The following is a 25,577-nucleotide window of genomic DNA, read 5'->3' as shown; positions in this document are numbered from 1 at the left end:
CCCCTTCTCGCTTAACTTCGGAGTTCCTACGGAACCCAAAGCCAGTGAGCTCCCAAAAGGCTTCGTGCTAGGTAAGGATGGGAATATACATTTAAGGATCACTCCCCTGGGCGATGTGGGATGTCACAATCCACCCCCCTTAGGGGCCCGACGTTCTCATCGGCACATCACAACCAGGGTTAGGCTCTGATACCAAATTGTCACATCCCGGCCCGGGCGGATCACTTCCCAGGCCCACTCCACCACCGTAGCACGATATTGTCCGCTTTGAGCTTACCATTCCCTCACGGTTTTGTTTTTGGGAACTCACGAGCAACTTCCCAGTGGGTCACCCATCATGGGATTGCTCTAGCCCCCTTCTCGCTTAACTTCGGAGTTCCTACGGAACCCAAAGCCAGTGAGCTCCCAAAAGGCCTCGTGCTAGGTAAGGATCTGAATATACATTTAAGGATCACTTCCCTGGGCGATGTGGGATGTCACACTATATGACAGCCATATATAATTTATGTGATATATGTATTTAAAACAATCATTATATAACCGTCAAGAAGATAAGGATATTAAATACAAATATATATATATATATATATATTATAGTAATTATTTTTTTTGTTACTAGTGCAAAACTTTTGTAATCATTATCCTCAACTTAAAAAATATGTCTCTTCATTTAATCTTGTTAGAATAATGCTTCCAAAAACCAAGCCGAGTAGATCACGTTTTCTTTTTTGCCCGGGATCCAGCAGATCACGTTTGGATTGTGTGTAAATTTTGTCTTACTAACAATGCATTAAGTTGGAGTGGATTTGCAAGGTGACAAGTGGAATATGTAATTTGACACTTTGCAACCATGCATCAAGGATATTTTTGCTCCATAGCAGCATTATCACCTCGTTAATTACCGTTAAATGTATTTTAATTTTGAGATTTGAATAAAAAAAATTTAAATCACATTTATTTAACGATAATTAAGGTTTAAGGTTCCATGTATGCATTCTCCCATACATTCAGTATATGGCCATGGAGATGTATAATTTGACACATATCGGCCATGCAACAAAAGCATATATATATACGGTCCAATAGATGACGTCGGTCAGTCCCGTATGAAATGCGTGCTCTCTCTAACATGCATAGGCCATATGTGTCTTCCAAAACTGCACCAAGTGTGGAATTGCAGTGCCCAACGTCATACCCCGAATTTAATTTGCTCCTCTGCATTGGATTATAAAGACAATCCAGGCTAATTTATTATACTACTTTTTTCAGAAATAAATTAATAAATTGAGAATTGTTTGTTAGTCCCTTTTTGCATGTTTAAATATCCACCAACTTATCCAAGGAGAGCAGAGCAAACTCTTGCATGGTTGCACCAGTCCTTTGCACAAAATCTCTCTCTCTCTCTCTCTTCATCTCTGTGTTTTTTCAAGAATCTGAGCAACGAAAACCACAAAAGTAAACAGGTAACTTTCAAGTTTCTCATCAAGCAAACACTTTTGTTATTTGCACATGCAAGTTAGCTTAGTTGGCCCCTTCTGTTCAAGATCGAATTACCTTCCAGTAGTTTAAATACTGATTAGTCAAAAAAGGAAAATAAATAAATAACTAGTCATCAAGTTTCTTAATTTAATTATGATCTGTGCATGTCTCATTTTTGCTAAATTGATTATTTCAGGTGGGGACTTGGGAAGAAAATGGAAGGAACAGAAAAAGTGAGAGGTTCGCCGCTAAGGCACCACAGCTTTAGCAGGAGCAGAAGCAAAGGGTTAAGCATGGAAGACGTGTTTTCAAGTGCCACTCACTCTCGACGAGGCAGTCGAAGAGACGAAGACGAAGAAGCTCTGACATGGGCTGCCATTGAAAAATTGCCAACATATAATCGGCTGAGAACAAGCATCATCAAGTCCTTTGTCGAAGGCGATGTTCAAGGAAATAACAACAACAAAGTGGTGCATAAAGAAGTGGACGTTCTAAAGCTCGACCTGATCGACCGTCAGAAATTCATTGACAGCACTTTTAAGGTTGCAGAGGAAGATAATGAGAGGTTCTTGAAGAAGTTTAGAAGTAGAATAGACAAGTAAGTTCTTTGTTTTTGTCTTTACCTTTCAGTAAAATATGAGTGCCTTTTCTTTTCGTTCTTTTTAATATATAATTAAATATGGGGTGTGGCTAGCCTGCAACTAACATTTTGTGGCTTTTAAATGCACAAGGGGATTAATGGGGTAGATTAGTATCTGTTTCTTTTAAATCTTACTCGTTTATTTCACTTTGCATTAACTCCAACATGTTTATAGATTTTCGTTAAATATTAGTATCCTTCAATATTTAATAAAGATATTTGAACCACCTTCACTGCAACTTTAGTTTAGTCGAAATTTTACTTTCGTATACTTTCAGTCTGTGAAAATAGAACAATGACTTAGTTTCATCAATTTTTCAGGGGTATTGCCCCTCCAAAAAGTGTCACTTACACTCCTCTGTATACAAAATTTTTCTTGCATTTTTATAAATTTGGAATGCATCAACTTTTTAAAGTGCCAATAAATTTATTTATTTATTCATTTTTTCAGTATGTTAATAGAACATATGGTATGCTGGCCATCAATAATTAAAATGAGAAAACGTGTATATGGAATGTTTATCATCAATATAATAGTTGATTAACTTGTTCATATTGTAATTGATTTCAGGGTTGGGATCAAACTTCCAACAGTTGAAGTTAGGTTTCAGCATTTGGCAGTCGAAGCCGACTGCCACATCGGCACCAGAGCTCTTCCCAGTCTTCCAAATGTTGCTCGAAACATCGCAGAATCAGCACTTGGTTTAATTGGGATCCAAATGGCTAAGAGAACAAATCTCACTATTCTCAAGGATGCCTCTGGCATTATTAAACCATCAAGGTAACAGTACGACAGTCTTGAGATTTTGAGGGTCCTATACGAGCCATTGTTAGGAGGCTCTTTAATTCATAAGTCTTTCAATGCATAACAATCATATAATTTGTATTTTTTGATAATTAATTCTTAAATATATAGTCATATCATCACTTATGAACATCTATATTGGTACAAAAAAAAAAAAAAAAAAAAAAAAAAAATATCACACCAAACAAAATATATCTACAACAATAAAATATAAATTCAAGTTTACCAAATTAAAAAAGATTAAACTCATAGTTTCTATATGGTTACCTTGAATTGCAATCTTCTAAACCTAATGATATATTTTGATTCACCGCTTCACTTATAGAAAGACTAAATTTGAAAATGAAAGATAAGGAGAGGAACTGAGAGAATGAGAACCGTAGAGGAATGATGGTGAAGGCTTGCCGGCAAAGCAGATTCCTAAATTGGTTTAGACCCCTCTTAAATGTACATGGTATGCCCACTCTTGAATAAAAAAAATAAAAAAATAAAAAAAAAACCTAAAAGCAATACATAAAAAGGGAAAAGGGATCAAATTTCAAGGGTCCAAATTAATGGATTTGATGAAAATGATCCTCTTCGAATCCCTTTCCCATAAAAAGCTGGCATGTTTTCAACTACTTGTCAATTTGTAATATTTTTTTTTATACGTTCACTATAACATATATCTATTAAATCAAAAACAAATTTTAGGTCCCCCAGAATCGAGGGCCGCGCCCGCCCCTTCCGAGTACCCTTAGGCCATCTCTAACCGAGGGTTGGCTAGAGGGCTCGTTTTAGCCCTTTGGCCCTCTAAGATATTAATATTTTAATGAACAGTACATGGTCATATTTGTCTCCATCTCCAACCGAGGGCCAAAGGGCCATAGGGCTTGTTTTAGCCCTGTCACAAAAAACCGTCTCCAACCGAGGGCCAAACATAATTTATTATTTAAAAACTACAACTTAAATTCAAATTCAACGGCTAAATAACATCAACATGAAAAGTTGAAAAAATTATAATGTGAAGAGGTAATGTGAAGAATTGAAAAAATTGAAATGTGAAGAATTATAATGTGAAAAATTGAAAAAATTTAAGAAAATATAATGTGAAGAATTGAAATAGAATGAAGTGAGATAGTATGGAATGGTGAAAATTAAGTGATAATGGTGTAGGAATGGCTTAGGTATTTATAGGAAAAAAAGGAAAATTTTAAATTTCATAAAAAAAATTTGGCTCAAAAAAAAAAAAAAAATTGAATCCAATGGTAACTAGCCGTTAAATTCAAATTTTGCCTATCATTCCTATCAGTTATATCCGACAGGAATAATCTAACTATTACTGTTGGTTATATCTGACAAGAATAACAAAGAATTTTGCCCAGCCGGGGGCTAGCTGGAATGGGATAGCCCTTTGGCCCTTTGGCCTTTTCAGATTATGTGGAGCCCATGAGCCCTCTGGTCTATCCCTTGGTTGGAGACAGTTTTCGGACAATTTTCAGCCCTCTGAACCCTTCGGTTGGAGATGGCCTTAGGGCCAACCTGAACACTACTAAAAATATTGGGCAAAGCCACAGATTCCATTGCCGCAGTTCAATAACGATGGCTTTCCTTGCTCAATGGTTACTGTGACTATGCATTCATGGCCACATGAAAGCAAGCCATATGATCTGTGGCCAAGACGTAACATCTGTGGCCAACTGGACAGAAAGAGAAAAAAAAATTGTTAAATAAATCGGATACAGGACAAAAAAAAAAAAAAAAAAAAAAAAAAAAAACCAAACTTGTTTCCATTATTCCTAGAAACTGTTAACAAAACAAACGTGTGTGTAAGTGTGACCCAAGATCAAATGATAAGAATGTAATGTATTGGAAATTATTCATCACATGAGAGTGAGTACGTAACTAAAATATTCACTTATGTACCAACTCGCTCTTAGTGTTAGTTTGTTTCTCTTTCACATAAGTTCTTACAAAGTTATCAAATTTTTTTATGGAATAAGTTATCGAATTGCCACAAATAAATTTGTGATAACCTTTCTTCGTGTTTTGTTTCAGGATGACCCTTCTATTAGGTCCGCCATCGTCAGGGAAAACAACCCTTTTGCTTGCACTAGCTGGGAAGTTAGACCCAAGTTTGAAGGTCGGTCCTCAACTCCAGGGTGTGCTTTGAACTAGTTAATTAATTACTTGCTTAACAGATTCTATTATAATTAAGAAATCGTTAAAGTAAGATAGGGGTTTTTCGAGCTCAGTCTTTAATTAGCTGTAAGATGTATGGGACAGGTTAGAGGAGAAATCACTTACAATGGATACAGGCTGAGTGAATTTGTGCCACAAAAGACATCTGCATACGTAAGCCAAAATGATGTTCATGCAGGAGAATTGACTGTCAAAGAAACTCTAGACTTTTCGGCAAGGTGCCAAGGGGTTGGGACACGATATGGTAAGTGACCGTCGCCAAACCAAACCAAATCGTATCATGAACTATTATCAAACTATTTATATGTATTTTATGAAATGAATTTGGCAATTAAAAGTTTGATGAATTATACGGGGTTATAGAACTTCTTTCCGAGCTTGCTAGAAGAGAAAAGGAGGCTGGAATATTTCCAGAGGCAGATATTGACCTTTTCATGAAGGTAACAAATATTTATGCCATATTACTAAACCTCCTTGTTGAAAGCATGATTTATTTATATCGGGATTTCTGGTTTATTTCAGGCTACGTCAATGGGAGGAGTTGAGAGCAGTCTCATTACTGACTATACTCTCAAAGTAAGTAAACCTCAAACGACAAAATGAAATCATTGTTCTTATTAATTTCCCACACATTTACACACTGCTCACCCATTTACATACATATATCAACGTCTCATTAATATTTTTGAATGAACCAAACAGATTTTGGGGCTTGATATATGCAAGGACACCATTGTAGGAAATCAGATGCGGAGAGGGATATCTGGTGGACAGAAAAAACGAGTTACCACAGGTAAATTCCCTATTTCTTTTGCCGATTTTATAAACAAAAATTGGCCCTCATATCTTTTTGTATTATAGTTCAATGGAACTTTTTTTGGTCCAGTACTTGTGCTAGACTATAGTTACTTGTGCTCTATAATTGCATTTAATAGAGTATCTACCAACAAAAAGTCTCTTTACCCTTCCATAAGTTGGAACATAAATTCCAATATTGATCCTAGTCCGCTCTTGAGCCAGATTAGGATATTACTTTAAACCCTAGATAGAAGAATAGATCCCAAACTGCCACTAAGGCATTGTACATATACAGAAGTTCAATATATCAATTGATCAAATGAAGTGCAGACCAAAAGTACTTTTAGTTGAGAAAATGTTTTAAGCAATTAAATTTGGTCGAGTTTGGATTGAGAGGTCAGGCAAACCAAATTCTCAACTAGGAGTATTTGTATTATGAATTCATATTTTGAAAAAACCTTCCAATGTGCAACAAGGTTGTATGATACACATTTTCTACATATATAATTTGTTGACAATCTAAAATAAATGTTGGAGCAGGTGAAATGATTGTTGGGCCTACAAAAACATTGTTCATGGATGAGATATCAACAGGTCTTGATAGCTCCACAACACATCAAATAGTGAAGTGCTTGCAACAAATTGTACACATCACTGAGGCCACGATCTTGATGTCCCTACTGCAACCTGCTCCTGAGACGTTTGATCTCTTTGATGATATCATCCTTTTATCGGAGGGCAAGATCATCTACCATGGACCACGTGAGCATGTACTAGAGTTCTTTGAGAGCTGCGGATTTCGGTGCCCTAACCGAAAGGGAACTGCTGATTTCTTGCAAGAGGTAAAACCAGGACCATCAAGTAGGAGGGTGAAGCCTATTGCTTAAGCCATAAGGCAGGCTCCACTTTTAGCTCGTTAAAATGTCTTGATACTTTTATAATCCCATTACATTTTTAGCAAACCTTTAATGGGCTTTAGCCATATTCCTAGGCCGATTTTACAACGCGCAACTTCGTTCAAAATTTTCAGGTTACCTCAAGGAGAGACCAAGAGCAATATTGGGCAGACAGAAACAAGCCATACCGATACTTATCAGTCACTGAATTTGCGAACAGGTTCAAGCGCTTCCATGTAGGAATGTGTCTCCAGAATGAGCTGTCAACCCCTTACAATAAGGCACGAGGCCATGGGGCAGCCCTTGTTTTCACAAGATATTCAATTTCCAAAATGGATCTTCTAAAAGCCTGTTTTGACAAGGAGTGGCTACTAATAAAGAGGAATTCTCTCGTTTACATTTTCAAGACAGTCAAAAGTATTATAGCAGCATTAGTAGTCACGACCGTATTCTTGAGGACGCAAATGCACTCTAGAAATGAAAACGATGGTGCGCTATATATTGGTGCACTTATATTTTCCATGATCATTAACATGTTCAATGGCATGGCTGAGCTCTCATTGACCATTGCAAAACTCCCCGTGTTTTACAAACATAGAGACCTTCTTTTCCACCCTGCTTGGACTTTCACTCTCCCTAATGTCCTACTCCGGATTCCTGTATCCCTCTTTGAATCCCTTGTTTGGGTGGCCATTACGTACTACACCATTGGATATGCACCTGAAATCAGCAGGTATTTCATTTGGAACTTTATGTTTCTGCATAAACTTTTTGGCTTACACTATAATAGGCTAGCAACACGGGTTGAAAAAACACATTTAAAACAATGTTAATTTTCAGAATGGTAGTCACTTGTTGGGATACTAATTGCTGATATCAAAACATTTGCAGGTTTCTCAAGCAACTATTGCTGCTATTTCTGCTCCAACAAATGGCTACAGGTATGTTTTGGCTTATTGCTGGAGTCTGCAGGTCCATGATCATTGCCAACACTGGCGGGTCTCTAGCTCTGCTCACTGTTTCAATGCTTGGGGGTTTCATAATTCGTCGAGGTTGGTATGAAACTGAATACTAAACATACCTTTCAAAGTAAATAAAAAACCCACAGATTTTGAGCAATTTAGTACAATAGTATAAAAAGAGAGATTTCCTTTGTGACAGATGAAATTCCAAACTGGTGGCGGTGGGGCTACTGGGCTTCACCTATAACATATGGTTTCAATGCTATTACTGTAAATGAAATGTTTGCTCCGAGGTGGATGAACAAACTGGTATGATATACATAAAGTTCTTCCCTCCATACATCATGGGAAAGCTAAAAATGATTAATAAAAGATGACTTCTGATTTTAACTTCATTGCGCTGCAGGCTTCAGATAATGCTACAAGATTGGGTGTGGCAGTGCTTGAAATGTTTGGTGTTTTCCCTGATAAAAACTGGTTTTGGATTGGCAGTTCAGCTGTTCTGGGGTTTGCAGTTCTCTTCAACATCCTTTTCACACTAGTGCTTATGTACTTGAATCGTAAGAATCGATGTTCTTTTTTATGTATAGCAAAACTTTCTTCTTATATTTTAGTTTTTCTGGAAACCTTTATCATGCTCTTTTTTTAACAAATTAGAACTTGGAAGGCCACAAGCGGTAATATCTGAAGAAGTGGCAGAGGAAATGGAAGAACCAAGACTTAGAAGACCCAAATCAAAGAATTCACTTTCACGATCACTATCATTTTCTCGATCATTAACTTCTTTGGATGGAAACAATACAAGTATGAAACAAACAGTGTTGATAATTCTACGTGTGTAATTTGAATAGTGTTGTCATGTTTCGTGTTGGACCTAAATATCTTGTAGGAGAAATGGAAATCCAGCGAATGAGCAGTCGATCTAATTCCAATGGACTAAGTAGAAATGCTGATTCATCTCTTGAAGCAGCCGGTGTTGCCCCCAAGAGAGGAATGGTTCTTCCCTTCACTCCCCTTGCAATGTCCTTTGACAGTGTTAACTACTATGTAGACATGCCCCCTGTAATATTCACTTTTCCCTATTTCACTCGTTATTCACTCCAATATTAATTGCAGTTTAAAATCTATAGCTAACTTTATATAATCCAACTTAGCTACTTCCCTAGCTTACCATGTTTATTATGACAGCAAATGAAGGAAGAAGGAGTAAAAGAGGACAGGCTTCAGCTGCTTTGTGAAGTAACTGGTTCATTTAGGCCTGGGGTCTTGACAGCTCTAATGGGAGTCAGTGGAGCAGGGAAGACAACTTTGATGGATGTCTTAGCAGGAAGAAAGACAGGTGGTTACATTGAAGGTGATATTAGAATTTCCGGGTACCCTAAGAAACAAGAAACCTTTGCCAGAATTTCTGGTTATTGTGAACAAAATGATATCCACTCCCCCCAAGTCACAGTCAAAGAATCATTGATTTACTCAGCTTTCCTTAGGCTCCCAAAAGAAGTCAGCAAAACTGAAAAGATGGTAAATAGTATGATTTGTGTAATACTGTTCTGAACAATGTGTAGGCTATAGCAAAATTATTTAAATATTAAAACTACGTTTTATTATATTTTCAGATATTTTTAGAAGAAGTGATGGACTTGGTGGAGCTAGACAATCTCAAGGATGCTATCGTGGGGCTTCCAGGAATTACAGGGTTGTCAACAGAACAAAGAAAAAGGTTAACAATTGCAGTTGAGCTTGTTGCCAATCCCTCAATCATATTCATGGATGAACCAACATCAGGTCTTGATGCAAGGGCCGCTGCCATTGTTATGAGGACGGTTAGGAATACTGTAGACACTGGTAGAACAGTTGTCTGCACAATTCATCAGCCTAGCATAGATATCTTTGAGGCGTTCGATGAGCTGCTACTCATGAAGAGAGGAGGACAAGTGATCTACTCTGGACCTTTGGGCCGTAATTCTCACAAGATCATCGAATATTTCGAGGTACTTACCTGCCTAAAACTTTCCATTATCTCAATGTTGGACAAAAAAAAAAAAAAAAAAAAAAAAAAAAATGAAAGGATGCGTTATTATCCATGTCCACAATCATTTCCATGTTGCAGGCAGTTCCAGGAGTGCCAAAAATTAAAGAGAGGTCTAATCCAGCTACATGGATGCTAGAGGTGAGCTCTGTAGCGACTGAATTCAAACTTGGAATTGACTTCGCTCAACATTACAAATCATCTTCCTTGCATCAGTAAGTCAAAATCAAAAGTTACAAGACTGCTAAGAATTTATAAAGTACACGATTGGCTGGCTTTGAGCTAATATAAATTCCTATCTATGAGTATAACCAGGAGAAACAAAGCTTTAATAAATGAGTTAAGTAAACCACCACCGGGAGCAAAAGACCTGCATTTTCCTACTCAATATTCTCAGTCGACATGGGAGCAATTCAAATCTTGCCTGTGGAAGCAGTGGTGGACTTATTGGAGATGTCCCGATTACAACCTTGTTAGGTTCTTTTTTACCATGGTCGCCTCCCTCTTGCTCGGAACTATGTTCTGGAAGATTGGCACTAAAAGGTTCTCTTCTTTTTCTTGGCTGCAAAATATAAGCACTTCAAGAGTTTATTTAGACCAAGTACTCAGTTATTTATCTCCATATTCAGGGAAAGCGTAGCTGATCTGACCATGATTATCGGAGCTATGAATTCTGCTATATTTTTTATTGGAGTTAATAACGGCTCAACAGTGCAGCCAATGGTCGCTGTTGAAAGAACGGTATTCTATCGAGAAAAAGCTGCTGGGATGTACTCTGCATTACCTTATGCACTGGCGCAAGTAAGTTGAAGGATCATTTGCGTATATTAACACATTCGGATATCTACATGTAGTTACTACTTCCACGCATGTCGAGGCTAGGCGTATAACACTCCAGTATAGAAATACATCCAAAATTGTAAAACATTACTATATATTTGAGTTTCGTATCCTCCCAAATTTTATCATTCAATATAATTTACTCATCAAAACCACCATATGATATGCAGGTTATTGTTGAAATACCGTACGTATTTATTCAAACCGCATATTATGTGTTGATTGTGTATGCTATGATGAGCTTCCAATGGACAGTAGCAAAATTCTTCTGGTTCTTCTTTGTCAGCTTCTTCTCATTCCTTTATTTCACATACTACGGAATGATGACTGTTTCCATCACACCAAATATCCAAGTAGCGGGCATAGTGGCATCGTTCTTCTATTCGTTCTTCAATCTTTTCTCGGGTTTCTACATACCAAAACCAGTAAGTATATATTCTTCTTCCCACAAGCAGCTTTTTTTGGAATTTGATTAATTTTACAAGTTATTAACACCATTGTTAACTTTTGAATTTTCAGAAAATACCCAAATGGTGGATTTGGTTTTACTATATATGCCCAGTATCATGGACAGTGTATGGATTCATTGTGTCACAGTTTGGCGATGTGGAGGACACCGTTAGAGCACCTGGGATTACGCCTGATCCGACCATCAAATGGTACATCGAAAACCATTTCGGATATGACACGAATTTCATGGGACCAGTGGCAGTGATTCTAGTTGGCTTCGCAGCTTTCTTTGCCTTTATGTATGCCTTTGGCATTAGGGCACTCAACTTCCAGATTAGATAGGAGAAATAATCTTCTTGTTATGCAATAAGTCATGACAGAAATTTAGAAATGCAAGTACATTTAAGAATGTCTGCACCCGATAAATGAAGGTGGCAGTCCTACAATCCTTGATTTGGGTTTGAAATGCCAATTCTTCTTTGTTAATTTCAAATGAGAGCCTTTTTGTGTAATTACAAATATCGCTGCCTTTTGTAGATCCGAATGTCGTAATGTTAGCTCGAGCCGCATTCTCATTCTCCTTCCTTCTCTATCCAAGTTCAAATCTCCTCCATAATTTCGAATAAATTAATTAGAATATTGCTCGAATAAAACAAAACTCTTCCTGCCCTTTTACACTGCAACTCCATTCGATCTAGAAATTAACATTTGGGGTGTGACTGGAAACCTTCCTTTCCTCGCTCATTGTACTCCTCTTAACATCTGGTCTATGTCTAACCATTCTTATGCACTATAAAAGTTGAAGAATAAACATAGTGTTGCGGGATCAAGAAAAATAAGAAATTTCCATTACATCAAATAGAAAAGAATTGTTGCTAGATAAGTCAAAACAATTGTAAGAAGAGGAATGCAATTCAACCTTCACATTTGTACATTCTCGTCGTTCAATAATTTTGTCTTATTTTTTGCCCCCTAAAACGAAATTTTTACCATTTAATCCTTGAAACTTGATTTTCATCTCATTTTATCACATTCTATCAAACTCATTACAAAAAACATTTAACTTTGTGACCTGACACTAGTAAAGCTCACTTACATGCTGACATGTTTGCCACATTAACTTAAAAATATATTTAATACTTTGAAAAATGTAAACATCATTAAAAAAAATGCTCATTTTTAGCTACGCCTTCTAAAACTCGATTTTGATCTCACTTTGCTCTATGTAACTCAAAAGTCATCATTTTACTCTATGAAACTCAAAATTCATCCCACTTTAACTTGTGGACTCTTTCTTCTCCCTGAAACTCCTAGGTCGCCTTTTAAAACATAGTTGGGACGTAATACCAAATAAGACTATACCATATATGCAGTAGGTTTGATTATAAATCTCCATTATGCATTCACATTGAACAATAAAAAAAATGTTAAGTTTAAAAGAAATTGAAGAGATGAAAAAAAAAAATCAATTAACCTGGTGCACCTAAATCAAACCCACATAAGAAATTAACATGTATAAAGCAATGTTGAACGAATTTTGAGATTTACAGAGATGGATTTTGAATTTCACGGGGCCACAATGGGATCAAAATTGAATTCAAAGGGTAAAATGGAGCAAATTTTGAGTTTCAAATAATAAAGTGACGATTTTTTAGTTACAATGAGTAAAGTGAGATTAAAATCGAGTTTCAATGCACATAACTAAAAATAAGCCTTAAAAAGTAAAATAAGGACGTAAAGAAAAGGCTATTCTTTTTTTTTTTTTTTGTAAAAGTGCAGAATAGGAGTCTCTGGGTTTGAGGTTCTTTGAAAGCCCATACATAAAGCCCTAAGTTTGGCAATAAAATGTGAAGCTATTTGTCCAATTATTTTCTATGAAATTCTAAGTGGGTATTGAATTTCTTATGAATTTTGGGCAAGTTGGAATTTGGGCATTTAGAAAATTGGAGGTTTTAGTTGGTTTCTGTGAAGGAAGTTTTGGAATTCGAATATGGGTTGTGATACTGGCTTGAATGTGAATAGATCCAAAGGGCTGCATTGCCCCTTGAGTGGGAAAGAAGCAGAGATATTTTCTTTTCTTTTTTAAGGGATTCATCTTTTTTTCTTTTCTTTTTTTCTGAGATATATTCTCCAGATCAGGATAAAGTTGTTGCTTCTACGAAACCCTTTCTCTGCATCTTCTTCTTAGCAATTACCTTGGCCTATTCCTTATTGCAACCAATCACTTTGGATAATTTGGTTTATAATAATGAAGTTAATTTTTTATTTGTTACTTTATGTGCCGCTCTATTATTTGTCGGCGTTGTTGCTAACTCCGCCCAATTTTCCCGTCATGTATGGTTAGCTGATGCCATGGAAAGGCCTCCATTTCGGCTCTTATATATGCCGCTACTATGGAAGCAGCATGAATTCTTGTAGCTTGGCTTCTTCTTTTCAACGTTATATCTTACATTTTAAATCTAATAACTTTGATGGGTATAATATCATAATTTTAAGAGTCTTTTTTTTTTTTTTTTTTTTTTTTTGGCACAAACAATACGACCTAAACTAAAGGGGTAGGGAAGTGGGCTAAGCCTCATAATGGGCTTGTCATAATAATGTGGTTCAAATTCGCCTTTGGCGAGAATCGAACTTAAGGCCTCTCACTTACAAGTGAAGAGGAATACCACTAAACCGTAGTACTAAGTGGCTATTTTTAGAAGTCATTTTAGCTCTTACTAAAAAAGATACCATGAAATGCTTAGCTGATTCCACAATGTCTCAATTCGGTTATAATATGTTAGCTCAAGGTATGGATCTTATCGAGCCGCTTTATTTCATTTGATTACTCATACTTATTCAAATGCATTGTTGCTCTTAGGATATAAATGAATTATTCATTCGATTGAAGCTATTATTGGATATTCTCCACGTAAAAGTTAGAATATGATTCTTATGGGCTGTTTACTAATTAAAAACTGCTTTTTTATTGGGCACACTGTTTCTTTCTAGTATTCCACCCCTTGCTTGTTTTTTGGCCCAAAGAAGGAATTGTTAATAATAGTTGGTTGTATGGCGAAAAAAAGAAAAGTAGTTTGTTCTATTTAATGTCTCTATCAGATAAAGATAAAGAAAGTTCCGAAATTATTAAAAAAAATGCATTTATTAATTTATTATTGATGAAAAACAATAAAATGACTTAATAGTAATGAAAATGTAAAAAGCATGGTGCAATCTTTTGTTACTATTACTCATGACACTAAAAGCATTTTCTAATATCACATGAGTCGGACAATACTGACACATCTTGATTTAGATGTTCAAGTGGATGTTGAGATTGAGTCGTGCTGGTCAGCACCTATAAAGTGATGCAAGCCAAACATGCATAAATAGTGTAAAACTTAATTTATAATTGGGATCGACTAAAATTTTGGTAGAACACCCCCTAAAATTTCATTATAGACCAACCTGCAAATAGTGCAACTTTATCTATCAACAAACTTCCCCAAAGGGCCACACCTAGTAGGTCTCAAACCCTCCACTACATGCATGCAAACTGTTCAGAGCATAAACATAAAGTGCAAGCGGAATTTAGAATATTTAACTATAATCATGCGTAGGTGGAACAACTAGTATAAATGTTCCACATAAAGCGAAGTCACAATTTTGGGAGTGTGTCAAAGCTGCCAGCTAAATCCTCGACATTGATCCGATTACTGTCCTAAAAGGAGCGCTAAACATAAAAATGTAAGTGAAAGAAAAATAAGGTTTTCTAAAACTATTTTATTTTCTAAACATACTAACCCCTTATTTTGAAAACACATATAATACCTCATATAATTCCTAAAAATCTAAGCATGCAATAAAAACTGAAAACTGATATATACATGTATACATTGAGAGATGATACACGCGCACGCACACACATACACACACTATGGTGATACTTATCGATGGCATGACATACAATATCATCCACCAGACATAACTAGTGGAAGCTGGATAATATAATCATGTTATTGCCGAGTAATCTCGAGGCAATGACAAGATGAGAATATAACTGTGTAATAATGTCATTACTGAGGAATCTCAAAGTAATGACAAGTTGAGAGTATAAATGTATAATCATGTCATTACCAAGTAATCTAATGACAAGTTCAGAGTATAACTGTATAATCATGTCATTACCAAGTAACCTCAAGGTAATGACAAGTTCAGAGTATAATTGTAGTACCCCAATATACGTGTAAACTGCTATATAATCACCCACTAGTCGTAGCTAGTGGAAGCTGGATATATAATCATGTCATTGTTGAGTAATCTCGAGGCAATGACAAGTTGGAAGGACATGTCCACATTGTGGACAAGCTGAAAATACTCATACATGTGCAAGTTGTGCCCTACAGCCATGGACGTAGTACAATACTATAAATTTGTATGAGTGTTACATGCCACAAGATAAGTAATAAACAATCCAACATTCATAAAATCATCGTCGTCATAAATCTATATATCTCGTAAATCATAAATCAAAATTTTGAAGATATATCATGAAATAGGTGAAACTTTAAAATATAATTGAAGTTCATTTTTGCTAGGCATGCTTAGAATGTAGATAAATAAAACATTTCCGAAATAAAAGTCCACTCACAGTTACCACAACCTGCTCACTCTCAAGGAGTCTTATCTTTCATCAGTCTGGAATAGCTCGTACCAAATTCCATCCCAATTCACCCACCAATCTACAACTTTCCCTCTACAAACTCAGTTCGATGCGACCACCACGAAGCTTCAACGAAACTGAAAGCTCTTATTGTGAATAGCAACTTTTCCTCTTGAGTTTGAGGCCAAATGCTGGAGGAATTGGCCGAAATTGGAGACAATCCGAAAAAACGTCAATGTGTTTGGACCTCGTTTACTTTGTACACTGGATTTCAAAGGGTAGGTATGGTGTCAAATCGAATAGGCTTTTGCAACGAATCTATAATCTCCGACCTCATGTGATTTCGTTATATATGTGAGAGAATTGACAAATCTAAAGAGGGTGTATTCAACTAAAAATCTAATATAGTTTAATGTAATCATTAAACTCCCCGGATTTCATGAATTTTAATTGATTCATATAGAATCTGGTGAATTGTAAAAGGATTTGATATGAATTTTGTTATGAAGTTTAATGGGATTTTATGGAGATTAATAAATTTATTAGGCAATTTGTTTTTTTTATATTTTTTTTGGGTAAATTACATTTTCATACCTTAGGTTTGGGGTCTATTTCAATTCTTTACAACATCTTCAAAACATTTCACTTTCATACCTTAAGTACTATTTTATTTCAAAAAAATATCTCCGTTACATTTTCCATCCATTGATCCATTAAGTGCTGACATGGCTGCCAAATGTTTGCCACGTGGCAAAATTTTTTTTTTTTAATAAACCTAAATCTTCTAAAAATTTAAAAAAAAAAAAAACTAAAACCTTATCCCCCTCATCCTCCTCTCCGCAACCCCCAAACCGACCTCCCCATCTTCATCTTCTTCCCTGCAACCCAGAAAAAAAAAAAAAAAAAAAAAAAAAAAAAAAAAAAAAAAGGTTAGAAAACTAGATCCCATCACCCCCCCCCCTTGGGGAAACCCCCCCTACGTAAACCTTCAATCGAAAAAAAAAAAAAAATAGAAAACCCAAATCTCGCACACCTTCCTCCCCAAATCCCGTCAAACCCCCCCTCTGGCGGTGTCGGAGCCTCATCATCTTCCATCCGTCGTTCGCACCCATCCTTGACCTCCTTCGTGCACCCATCTTCCCATCTTCCCTCTTCCAACCTGCAACCCAGAAAGAAGAAAAAGAAAAAAAACCCAGCGCACCCACCCTCGCACGCACCCTCTTCCCTCCTCTACACACCCTACTCCTTAAATCCACACTCATTGGGAAGACGGGATCTAGGTTGTATGGAAATGGAGAGTTTTTTTTTTTTTTTCTTTTTTTTCTGGGTTTTTTTTATTTTTTTTTTCTGGGTTGCAGGTAGTGGGTGCGGAGGAGGAGGTGGAGGGTGGGTGTACGGTGGGTTTGGGGAAGACGGGAGGGGGAGGAAGATGAAAGATGGGTTTTTTTTTTTCCCCTCTCCTTTTCTTCTTCTGTGTTACAGGTTGGGTTGGGGGGGGTAGGGAGGGATGGGGGTTGCGAGTTTAGCTTTTGTTTTTGGTTTTTTTTTTTTTCAGAAGTTTCATGTATTTTTTTTTAAAAAAAAAAAAAAAAATTTTGCCACATGACAGACATTTGGCATCCACATCAGCATTTAACGGATCAATGGATGGAAAATGTAACGGAGGTATTTTTTTGAAATAAAATAGTACTTAAGGTATGAAAGTGAAATATTTTGAAGATGTTGTAAGAAATTGAAAAAGACTCTAAACTTGAGGTATGAAAATGTAATTTACCCTTTTCTTTTTTTTGGTAAGAGTAAAATCTTTATTGAACTCATTGGAATGCAAGCCACAAATTCAATTCTTGCTCTAATTCTTCATCCTCCATTTCACTTTCTTGTTCATCTTCCTCAATTTCTTCATCCCTATTTCCTCCCTCAATGTCTTCCTCCTCTAATAAGTCTTCTTGAATTATTTTATCACCCCATTCATATTTTGAAACATATTACCTACACAATCACCAAAGAAAAATAATGAATAGGATGTTAAAAGGTTAACAATCTACATATCTTCAAATTAAAGCCATTCATTTTTCTAGAATTATAACATTGATAAGATTGCTTACCACACGTATTTGTCTTGCAAACTATAACATCTCATAAATAAAAAGAGAAAGATTTACGAATCAAATTTGTCGTATTCGGAATGAAAATCATTGACACAAACACATAGCATATTGTGTGTGTAGTACTTAAAGAAAGATTTTTGTAGAAGTTGTCCATATTTTGTAGTTGGCATTGAAAATAAGGAATCACGTTGAAATATGGAGGATGGGTGCCTGTTTAGTAAGGACTTTTAATATACCTCACACTCTAGAATGCTTCAAAATGAACATATTTATTGAATCCTACAAATTCCTTGACTTTTTGAATAATCTCTGATTTGGAAAATCACTATCAAAATCTTGATTGAATACCACCAGATTTTAACTAAGGGGGTTGTTTTCAATTAGGATTATGTAAGATTTTAAAAAAGTTGGAAAATTCATGGGTATTCAATTAATATTTTAATTAGGGCCTTTAGTGATGGTACGTTTTGGACCCTTCAGGGCTGGCTGTGGAATATATTATATGTGAAGTCTAGGTTTATTGTTTGGCTTCCCTTGTCAAATATTGTAAATTGTACCACACATGCTATAGTTAATTTTAAGGTTAAAATATTGCTTTTGGGATCATATGCTAATCAAAATATCATTTCAAGAGCTTAACTTCTCTCATCAAAGGTTTGTTCGTACATATGCATTTCATGCCATTATTTCCATTTCATTCTGCCTAGTGGTTTCGTCCAGTCAAAACTTCTCGCTGCTTTCACTCAAGTTGGGCACACACTTTAAGACAACCCACATGGGCTTTCTGACAGTTTTTTCCTCGATAGTGTTTTTCAAACTTAGATTTTTCCAGATTGATTTTGCACATGACACGTAGCTTTTCTGGTCCCCTTTCTATCTGGACTCAAGCCCTCTTTAAAAGATAATCTAGGGTTTATTTGTCTTTGGGGTTTGCAATTGGAAAATTTTTGAAAGCTTTATTTTTCATTTCCATCTCAAATCTCCTAGGAGCATCAAGCATATTTTGTGGGTGATGTTCTTCATCGAATATTTCTAAATCTATTTTTGAAATTGCTTGCTTAAATTCGTTTTATATGCTCATTTTTTTTTTTGGATAGGAGTTTTATATTTTCAGAAAATAGTTGATTTTAGCTTTGAGTTATCTCTTGTGTTCTTTATTGCAACCCTAGCCACAAAATCATGTTCATGCATCAAACACCCAATCATTGCATATTAGGATGGCATTGTCTTCATGGTTTTATTTTAATTTTTTTGTTAAGTTTTAGAAGTTTCAAATCTTTAACTGACCTCTTTTTGGGTTCACGTCAGTTTCATCTTTCAAGTGTTTGATTGGTGAAACTGACTAGACATCGAATCCAGATCAATTTGCATCAACTTCATCATAACATCATTTGCATAAGTTGATTTGATTTCGATGCCACAAGATGAAGAGCTCAGAAGAAGCTGCCACTTCGTGAAGACCGAATGAGTTCATCTCGTATAAGGCAAGATAACAGAAAGGTAAAGTTGCTCTATAAATAGGGATCTAGGAATTGTGCTTTGCGTGGTACTTTGTATGAATATTGTTGACACTAGTGGATTGGACTCAATGGAAAGTCCTCAGTTTTTTAACCCAGAGGTGGGTTTTTTCCGGCAAAAAACTTCTTGTGTTCTTTGTCTCTTAAACTTGTCCACATATCTTATTTACTTACATGTGCTTCATGCATCCTATGAATTGTTATCTGATATGTGTTAGAGACTAAGGTTGCACTGCATATTATAAGCAATGAATTGGACTGTTGTTGACTAGGATAACTTGTAGCGAACTAAGTTTGATTTATAGATTTGCATTTGATTAACTAACAAATCTGTACTTAGTTGAATGGTGAGCTTGACTAGTCAATCCAGCATACTTTAATTCATAATTGCTTTGTCATTGTTGTTTGCATAATGAACTGATATGTAAATGTGTTCAAGTTTAGGAATCATTGTTGTGAACCTAATCTGGGAAGACTCTGATTAGTTGAACATATTGGTCAGTTAGGTTTTGTTCTTGTAGCTACACTTTTTATCACTGACTAACTTGTAACTAGTTGCCTAGCTCATTTGACTAATCCACCATGCAAATTTAAGTTTTTATTTGCAGGATATTCTACATAGTACCCAATTTCATTATCCAAATTGTTAAGTTCATTCATAAATCTTTTACATCAAAATGAAAACCATTAAGTGGGTTATTTCGCTTGTGTAGGTTGGGAAATCATGAAGCTGATTTCGGATGCAAAGTCCGGAGGGACCTGGGCTTTCATGACTAGGGAAAAAGACTTGTGATACTGATATTCGGCTTCTTTCACTTTTTTTTCTTCAGTTTCTTATTTAATTTTACATTTTAAATTGATTTTTTAATGTTTCTTACATTTTCCAAATATTAAATATATTCATAAAGTGATGTGACAACAAGATTCTAAAAAACGTTAGGTGCTAGTCAGGCGGCTAGGCTGGGTCTAGATAGGCGCCTAGGTGTGAAGCTTTGCTGGAAGTGGCTTGGCTAAGAACATTGGGAGACATTGTTTGGAACTTTGATAAAATCCCTCTTGCCAGTCCCCATCTCCCTGACTCGTCGGGCACTAGTGGTACACAGAAGTCATGGGTGATCATTGGTTCGATGCTTTGGGCAAAACCAATTCCCAGGGTGTGACGGGCCGTGTGTACAAGGCCTGTGTACATATTCACCGCGACATGTTGATCCGCGATTACTAGTGATTCCAACTCATGTTCCCGAGTTGCAAAGAACAACTAGGCAGATTTAAGTAAATCTATTATATTTCATGTAAATAAGTGTCTGCTTATACTTAAAATATGTATAATTTCATCATAAACTACAAAATAGAATGACATATATATATATATATTATGAAGTACTGTAACATAATGAAAACATGGGGAACAAGGATATAATGTGTGTTCATTTAAGTATGCAACAAGTCTCTTACAATTTTTTGAAAAAAATTAAATACAAAATGAAAGTTATCTATTTCCTATCTAAATGAGTCTGACCTAAACGGATTTGGACGGGCTAGGCAGGTGCTTAGGCGGGCTAGGCAGGTGCTTAGGCGGTCTAAGCGGGCACTTAGGTGGTTTAGGCGGACGCCTCAGCAAGTCTTGACATCCTTTCTTAATTTTCAAACGGCTAGGCATTAATCGAGGCGGTGGTTAGCCGCCTAACGCCTAGGCAAGACCTAAATGGCACTAGGTGGGGATTTTTAGAACAGTATGTGGCAGACATGTAATCATGTAATATAAGTGAGCTCCACCAGTGCACATCACAAACTTAACAGTTTTCCTAAACCATTATTTTTTTTCAGACAAGGGACAACAGGAACAGTTGCATTTCCATTCGCATTGATGCAAAGGGCATGAACCTCCTTCCCAGCAACTGCAGAAGTAAGTTAATTTGGTCCATAACAATATTGATACAACCTGGAGGCTCAGAGCAATCAAATTTAATGGCTTCTTCAGTTTCAGAAGTTCCTTGAAAATCACTGTACGAGACATCAGTCACACTAACTGCCGAAGTCTGTCATTTATCAAAACAATTCACAAACATATTGTTAGTACTTCATCAATTAAATTTGATTTTGCTAATCAAACCTTTAATTAGCACTATATATCAAATACATTAACATACGTAATTTTTGCAGTCATGTCGACCATTCCAATAATGTTGGTCAATGATAATCGGATTTTTGGCTGCTACTAGTTTGATTTGCTTAAAAGATATATTCTTCGCATATCCACAACCGCCCTGGATAAAAAGCAAAAATAAATGAATAGATGTAAAAAATAAAATTTGGATAAATGGAATGCGACTCTAGATATAAAGAGAAAACCCCTTAACCACGAATTACGTAATACCTGCCATGTCTTAATTCTAGCTCCATTTTGTGTGCCATTAAAATTACAATTTCTTACATGAATCGCCTCTGCTGTGCCGTAAGCTCCATGTTCTCCTAAGCTTCCCACACTATATATGTATTGATGGAGTTGGAAATTTAGCACAGTTTATGAAAGTATTTCTTGGTAATAAATATACATAAAAGCAATGTACTAACCTAATTCCTTGACCTGGTCCGCATGCAATGTTGGTGATATTTATATAAGACGAGCCATTAATAATTGCAATACAATCATCACCTATTGCAAAATCCCCCAAAAATATATTAATCATTATGAAATTACATAACAAATCATTGAGAGCAACTAGCTAGTTGTCTAGTGGGATCATTCTCAAATTGAAAGAGTTTCAAGTTCGAATTTGGAATTTGATAAATAAAAAGGAATTGTTGTTGGTACTCTAAAAATCTCATTTTACACTCCAAACTTTCTATAACTAGAAATAAAAATATAATTGTGAGAAGTGTAGAATGAGATTTTTGAAGTGCTAATAATAATTTCCAAATAAAAAAACTAAAACAAAATAGGATAACAATATTGCTAAAAGTGAGACAAAATAAGATTGATATACGGATTTTTACCGGTTCCAATTACGGAGTCATGAATATTGACATAGCTTGACACAGAGATGTCAATTCCATCTGTGTTGGGACTATTTTCCGGTGCAATAATATGAAGATTAGAGATAGTAACATGTTTGCAATTGTTAATACTACTACGTGCCTTTGGACTGTCACGGTGTGTAAATCCACTCAATTGAAGATTGTCACATTGGTTAAAGTGCAGAGCCTGCAACAATTATTCATAATTGCATTTTTCGAATTCGACATTAATTTGTTAACAAATCAATTTCATGCTAGGAGAAGAAATGTCACCTTTGGTCGTTTACACCTGACCTTTTTCACCTGGAAATTAATGAGTGATAATTCTATGTTATACTTGAGCAACTAAATTACTTTCTCTTCTGCACACTTTTGTACTTAATTATTTCGAGATTTTATTTTTATCATATAATTTAAAGAAAAAATAAATAAACATGCATGCGTGAAAAAAAAAATGAATGTGTTAAAACCACTTATGCTAAATTATAAAAGATGTAAGAGCTCATAAATCAAATTATCAATGTTAAGAAATTTACATTTAAAATGTGATTAAGTAGGGTAGCGTTGCTCCACCATGGTGAACCCTGCCCATTGATATCTCCGGTTCCATTGATGATAAGGTTGGTCACTTTTAAAAATGTTAGCCATGATTCGCTGCCGCACTCTTTCCATGCATCCAGATTGCTAGGTGCCACAATTTTTCCCAAAATCTGAAATCCACCCAACTCAATAAAGTAATTAAGCAAGCCTAATACATACTTGAGGAATATACATAACGAAGCAAAACTTATGAATTAAATTCTGGTATTATTTCTATGGCTAGTTGCTTTACCTGGACATGGACACAGCTAGATTTGCAAGGGCCTGAGAATTTGGTAGGTTGTAAAAGGTATGTTTTATTCGCTGGTATATCAAGTGTCGATGATATCCCTTGCGTTTGTACGCATGAAACATTCCACGCTTTCAAGAAAGCCTTTCATGCAAATATATATAGTCAGCAAATTGCTTGTTAATGAGAATAAAAATGACAAATTTAAGAAAGCAAAAAACAGTTCATGAAAATAAACGCATGTACGCACATAAATGTGCGTAGACAGATGAAAAAAATTACTGTAGAATCATCAGTTTTACCATCACCAAGAGCACCGTAGTCGAGCACATTAAAAGTTGTCAGACCACGTCCAATACTAAAATTGGACGAAGCAATGCAAAGTATTAGAAAGCCAATTACAAGTGCATTCCTCATGATTAAGGCACCTAAAAAAATGTGACTAAGTCGTAATAACATAATTGTAGACATGTTAATGTGGATAGTAAATATAAAATGCAAACCATATATACACACACATATGAGACTACGAGATGAAAAGATCTAAGCCTTGCTTTTTGATTCATGAATTTAGATTTACCTTCATCAATTGCAATGTTCTTTTATATATGAATTTTCATTTATTTTCAGTATACAGATACATTTACCATATGGTAATTAGCGTGCAGTCCCTTCATTTTGTTTCATTCATGTCCTTTTTTGAAACTCACTTTATATGTAAATGTATTCAAACCACGCATTAAGGGTCCATCTCAACAAGTTAATAATCCTTTTCATTTAGGTTATTGCAGTACTAGTGAGCATAATAATTAGTAACTGGCCAGCATGAGAAAGTTCTGAATTTGATTTCTACATTGAATATCTGTGAAAAGACGTACGTATAAATTAAACACTTGGAGACAATGTACCTTGAATGCAATTGTAAGCCAAATGTTTATTTTCATTCGTTGTCATATTAATTTGAGTAAATTCTATTTTGATACACATACAAATCAAATTGTTTTTTTTTTTTTTGTCGAAATGTTGAATATTATTAAAGACAAATTGAAATGTTTACATCAGACGTCTGAGTATTAAATAACCATTCTGGTTCTAGATCACCCCAAGAATGAACCCCCTACACGTGTGACATAAGATGCCATCAGATGCGCGGCTTCATTATAGGCACGAGGAGCATAAAGAAACTCCACAGCATATAATTGTTGTTTAAGAAGAGCAATATCCCATAAAATACCATCCAAAACTACCTCTGGCTACAAACTCCCACGAATCATATCAGCAAAAACCTGAGAATCATTTTCCAGCTGCACTGACTCTAAACCACCTTCCACACACCACATCAAAGCCAACCTCACTGCTTCCGCTTTCGCCATAACACTCGAAACACACATGATATTGCCCACACCTCCAACCCCTTTAAAAACGCCCACAAAATCCCTTGCAACCCAACCGAAACCACCCATACCAATACGGTTACACCGTGCTCCATCACAATTAATTTTAATTGTTCCAAGAGGTGGCCTTAACCACCCATGCAGATCCGTCCGCTTCCCTTGCTGCCCACGGGATAGTTGTTGCAACGGCACCCCATCACACAACGCCATCTCTGCCCAATGTTGCCTTAATAAATGCAGAGCAACTATAGGCTCTACCGCAGTCTTCTCAAACACTAAGCTATTACGACACTTCCAAATCCTCTACAACCCACAAACTACCCATCGCATGAGGTCATTAGTCTCCCCTTCCCCTCCATATTTTGCACATAACCACTTCCAACATGCCAAGAAATCCTCACCCACCACCAAGGCAACATGTAGTTGAAGTGGAGAATCAAACCAAAAAACTCGAGCAAAAGGGCACCTAAAGAAAAATGTGTACCTGTGTTTCCACTTCACCTTCGCATAACAGACAACAATTCTCCAGCCGAATACCCCTACGTTGCAAACTTGCACGCACAGCAAGGATGATACAAATCAAATTGTTAGCTAACTCCCTAATATATTTCTCGTATATATAAAACGGTAGAATCCGACTCTATTAAAGGGTTGTGCAGTAATGTGCTCAGTTCTTTTTAATTAAATAACACATACGATTACTATATTTTAAGATGATATTTGTCACCTAGTACTATGGTCTAGTGGCATTTGTCTTCATTTGTAAGTGAGAGGTCTTAGGTTTGATTCTCATCAAAGGGGAGTTTGAACCACATTAGCTAGCTCATTGTGACGCTAAGCCCACACCCTCCACCTTTGTGTAGATAATATCGTTTGTTAAAAAAAAAAAGATGATATTTGGGAAAGGGAGGATCTTGGCATAGCGACAAAGTCAATTATAATTAGGTGCCGAATTATTATTTATCGGAGTCAAACTTGATATTATGCGT

At 35.9% G+C, this 25,577-nt stretch overlaps 2 protein-coding genes across 4 annotated transcripts; one reads left to right on the top strand and one right to left on the bottom strand.

Moving 5' to 3' along the window:
- The first annotated feature begins 1,694 nt into the window (after nucleotides 1-1,694).
- LOC137739903 (ABC transporter G family member 29-like) lies at nucleotides 1,695-11,422 on the top strand. 3 transcript variants are annotated; one of them, XM_068479646.1, is made up of 21 exons: nucleotides 1,695-2,077; nucleotides 2,691-2,900; nucleotides 4,962-5,046; nucleotides 5,190-5,349; nucleotides 5,469-5,545; nucleotides 5,628-5,681; nucleotides 5,808-5,898; nucleotides 6,444-6,745; nucleotides 6,934-7,532; nucleotides 7,691-7,851; nucleotides 7,961-8,070; nucleotides 8,168-8,321; nucleotides 8,419-8,565; nucleotides 8,651-8,823; nucleotides 8,950-9,282; nucleotides 9,378-9,752; nucleotides 9,872-10,005; nucleotides 10,106-10,333; nucleotides 10,420-10,591; nucleotides 10,801-11,055; nucleotides 11,150-11,422. In XM_068479646.1, exons 1-21 carry the CDS (start codon nucleotides 1,695-1,697, stop codon nucleotides 11,420-11,422), a joined length of 4,476 nt encoding a protein of 1,491 aa, XP_068335747.1. The 3 variants fall into 3 exon arrangements, with proteins under 3 accessions (XP_068335747.1, XP_068335748.1, XP_068335749.1); XM_068479647.1 differs by having other exon boundaries at nucleotides 1,773-2,077; nucleotides 8,419-8,463; nucleotides 8,675-8,823; XM_068479648.1 differs by lacking the exon at nucleotides 8,419-8,565 and having other exon boundaries at nucleotides 1,773-2,077.
- A 5,108-nt stretch (nucleotides 11,423-16,530) lies between these two features.
- LOC137740609 (probable polygalacturonase At3g15720) lies at nucleotides 16,531-24,798 on the bottom strand. Its single transcript, XM_068480449.1, has 11 exons — nucleotides 24,452-24,798; nucleotides 23,477-23,552; nucleotides 23,198-23,338; nucleotides 22,902-23,075; nucleotides 22,345-22,552; nucleotides 21,922-22,003; nucleotides 21,725-21,833; nucleotides 21,498-21,614; nucleotides 21,232-21,386; nucleotides 16,756-16,881; nucleotides 16,531-16,600 (listed from the first exon to the last, which is right to left on the bottom strand). Exons 1-11 carry the CDS (start codon nucleotides 24,796-24,798, stop codon nucleotides 16,531-16,533), a joined length of 1,605 nt encoding a protein of 534 aa, XP_068336550.1.
- Between the last annotated feature and the right edge of the window lie 779 nt (nucleotides 24,799-25,577).

This window comes from Pyrus communis, chromosome 7, assembly GCF_963583255.1.
Source record: "Pyrus communis chromosome 7, drPyrComm1.1, whole genome shotgun sequence".
Lineage (NCBI taxonomy): Eukaryota > Viridiplantae > Streptophyta > Magnoliopsida > Rosales > Rosaceae > Pyrus > Pyrus communis.
Note: the sequence above shows the minus strand (reverse complement) of the source record. Positions and strands in the feature narration are given on the sequence as shown.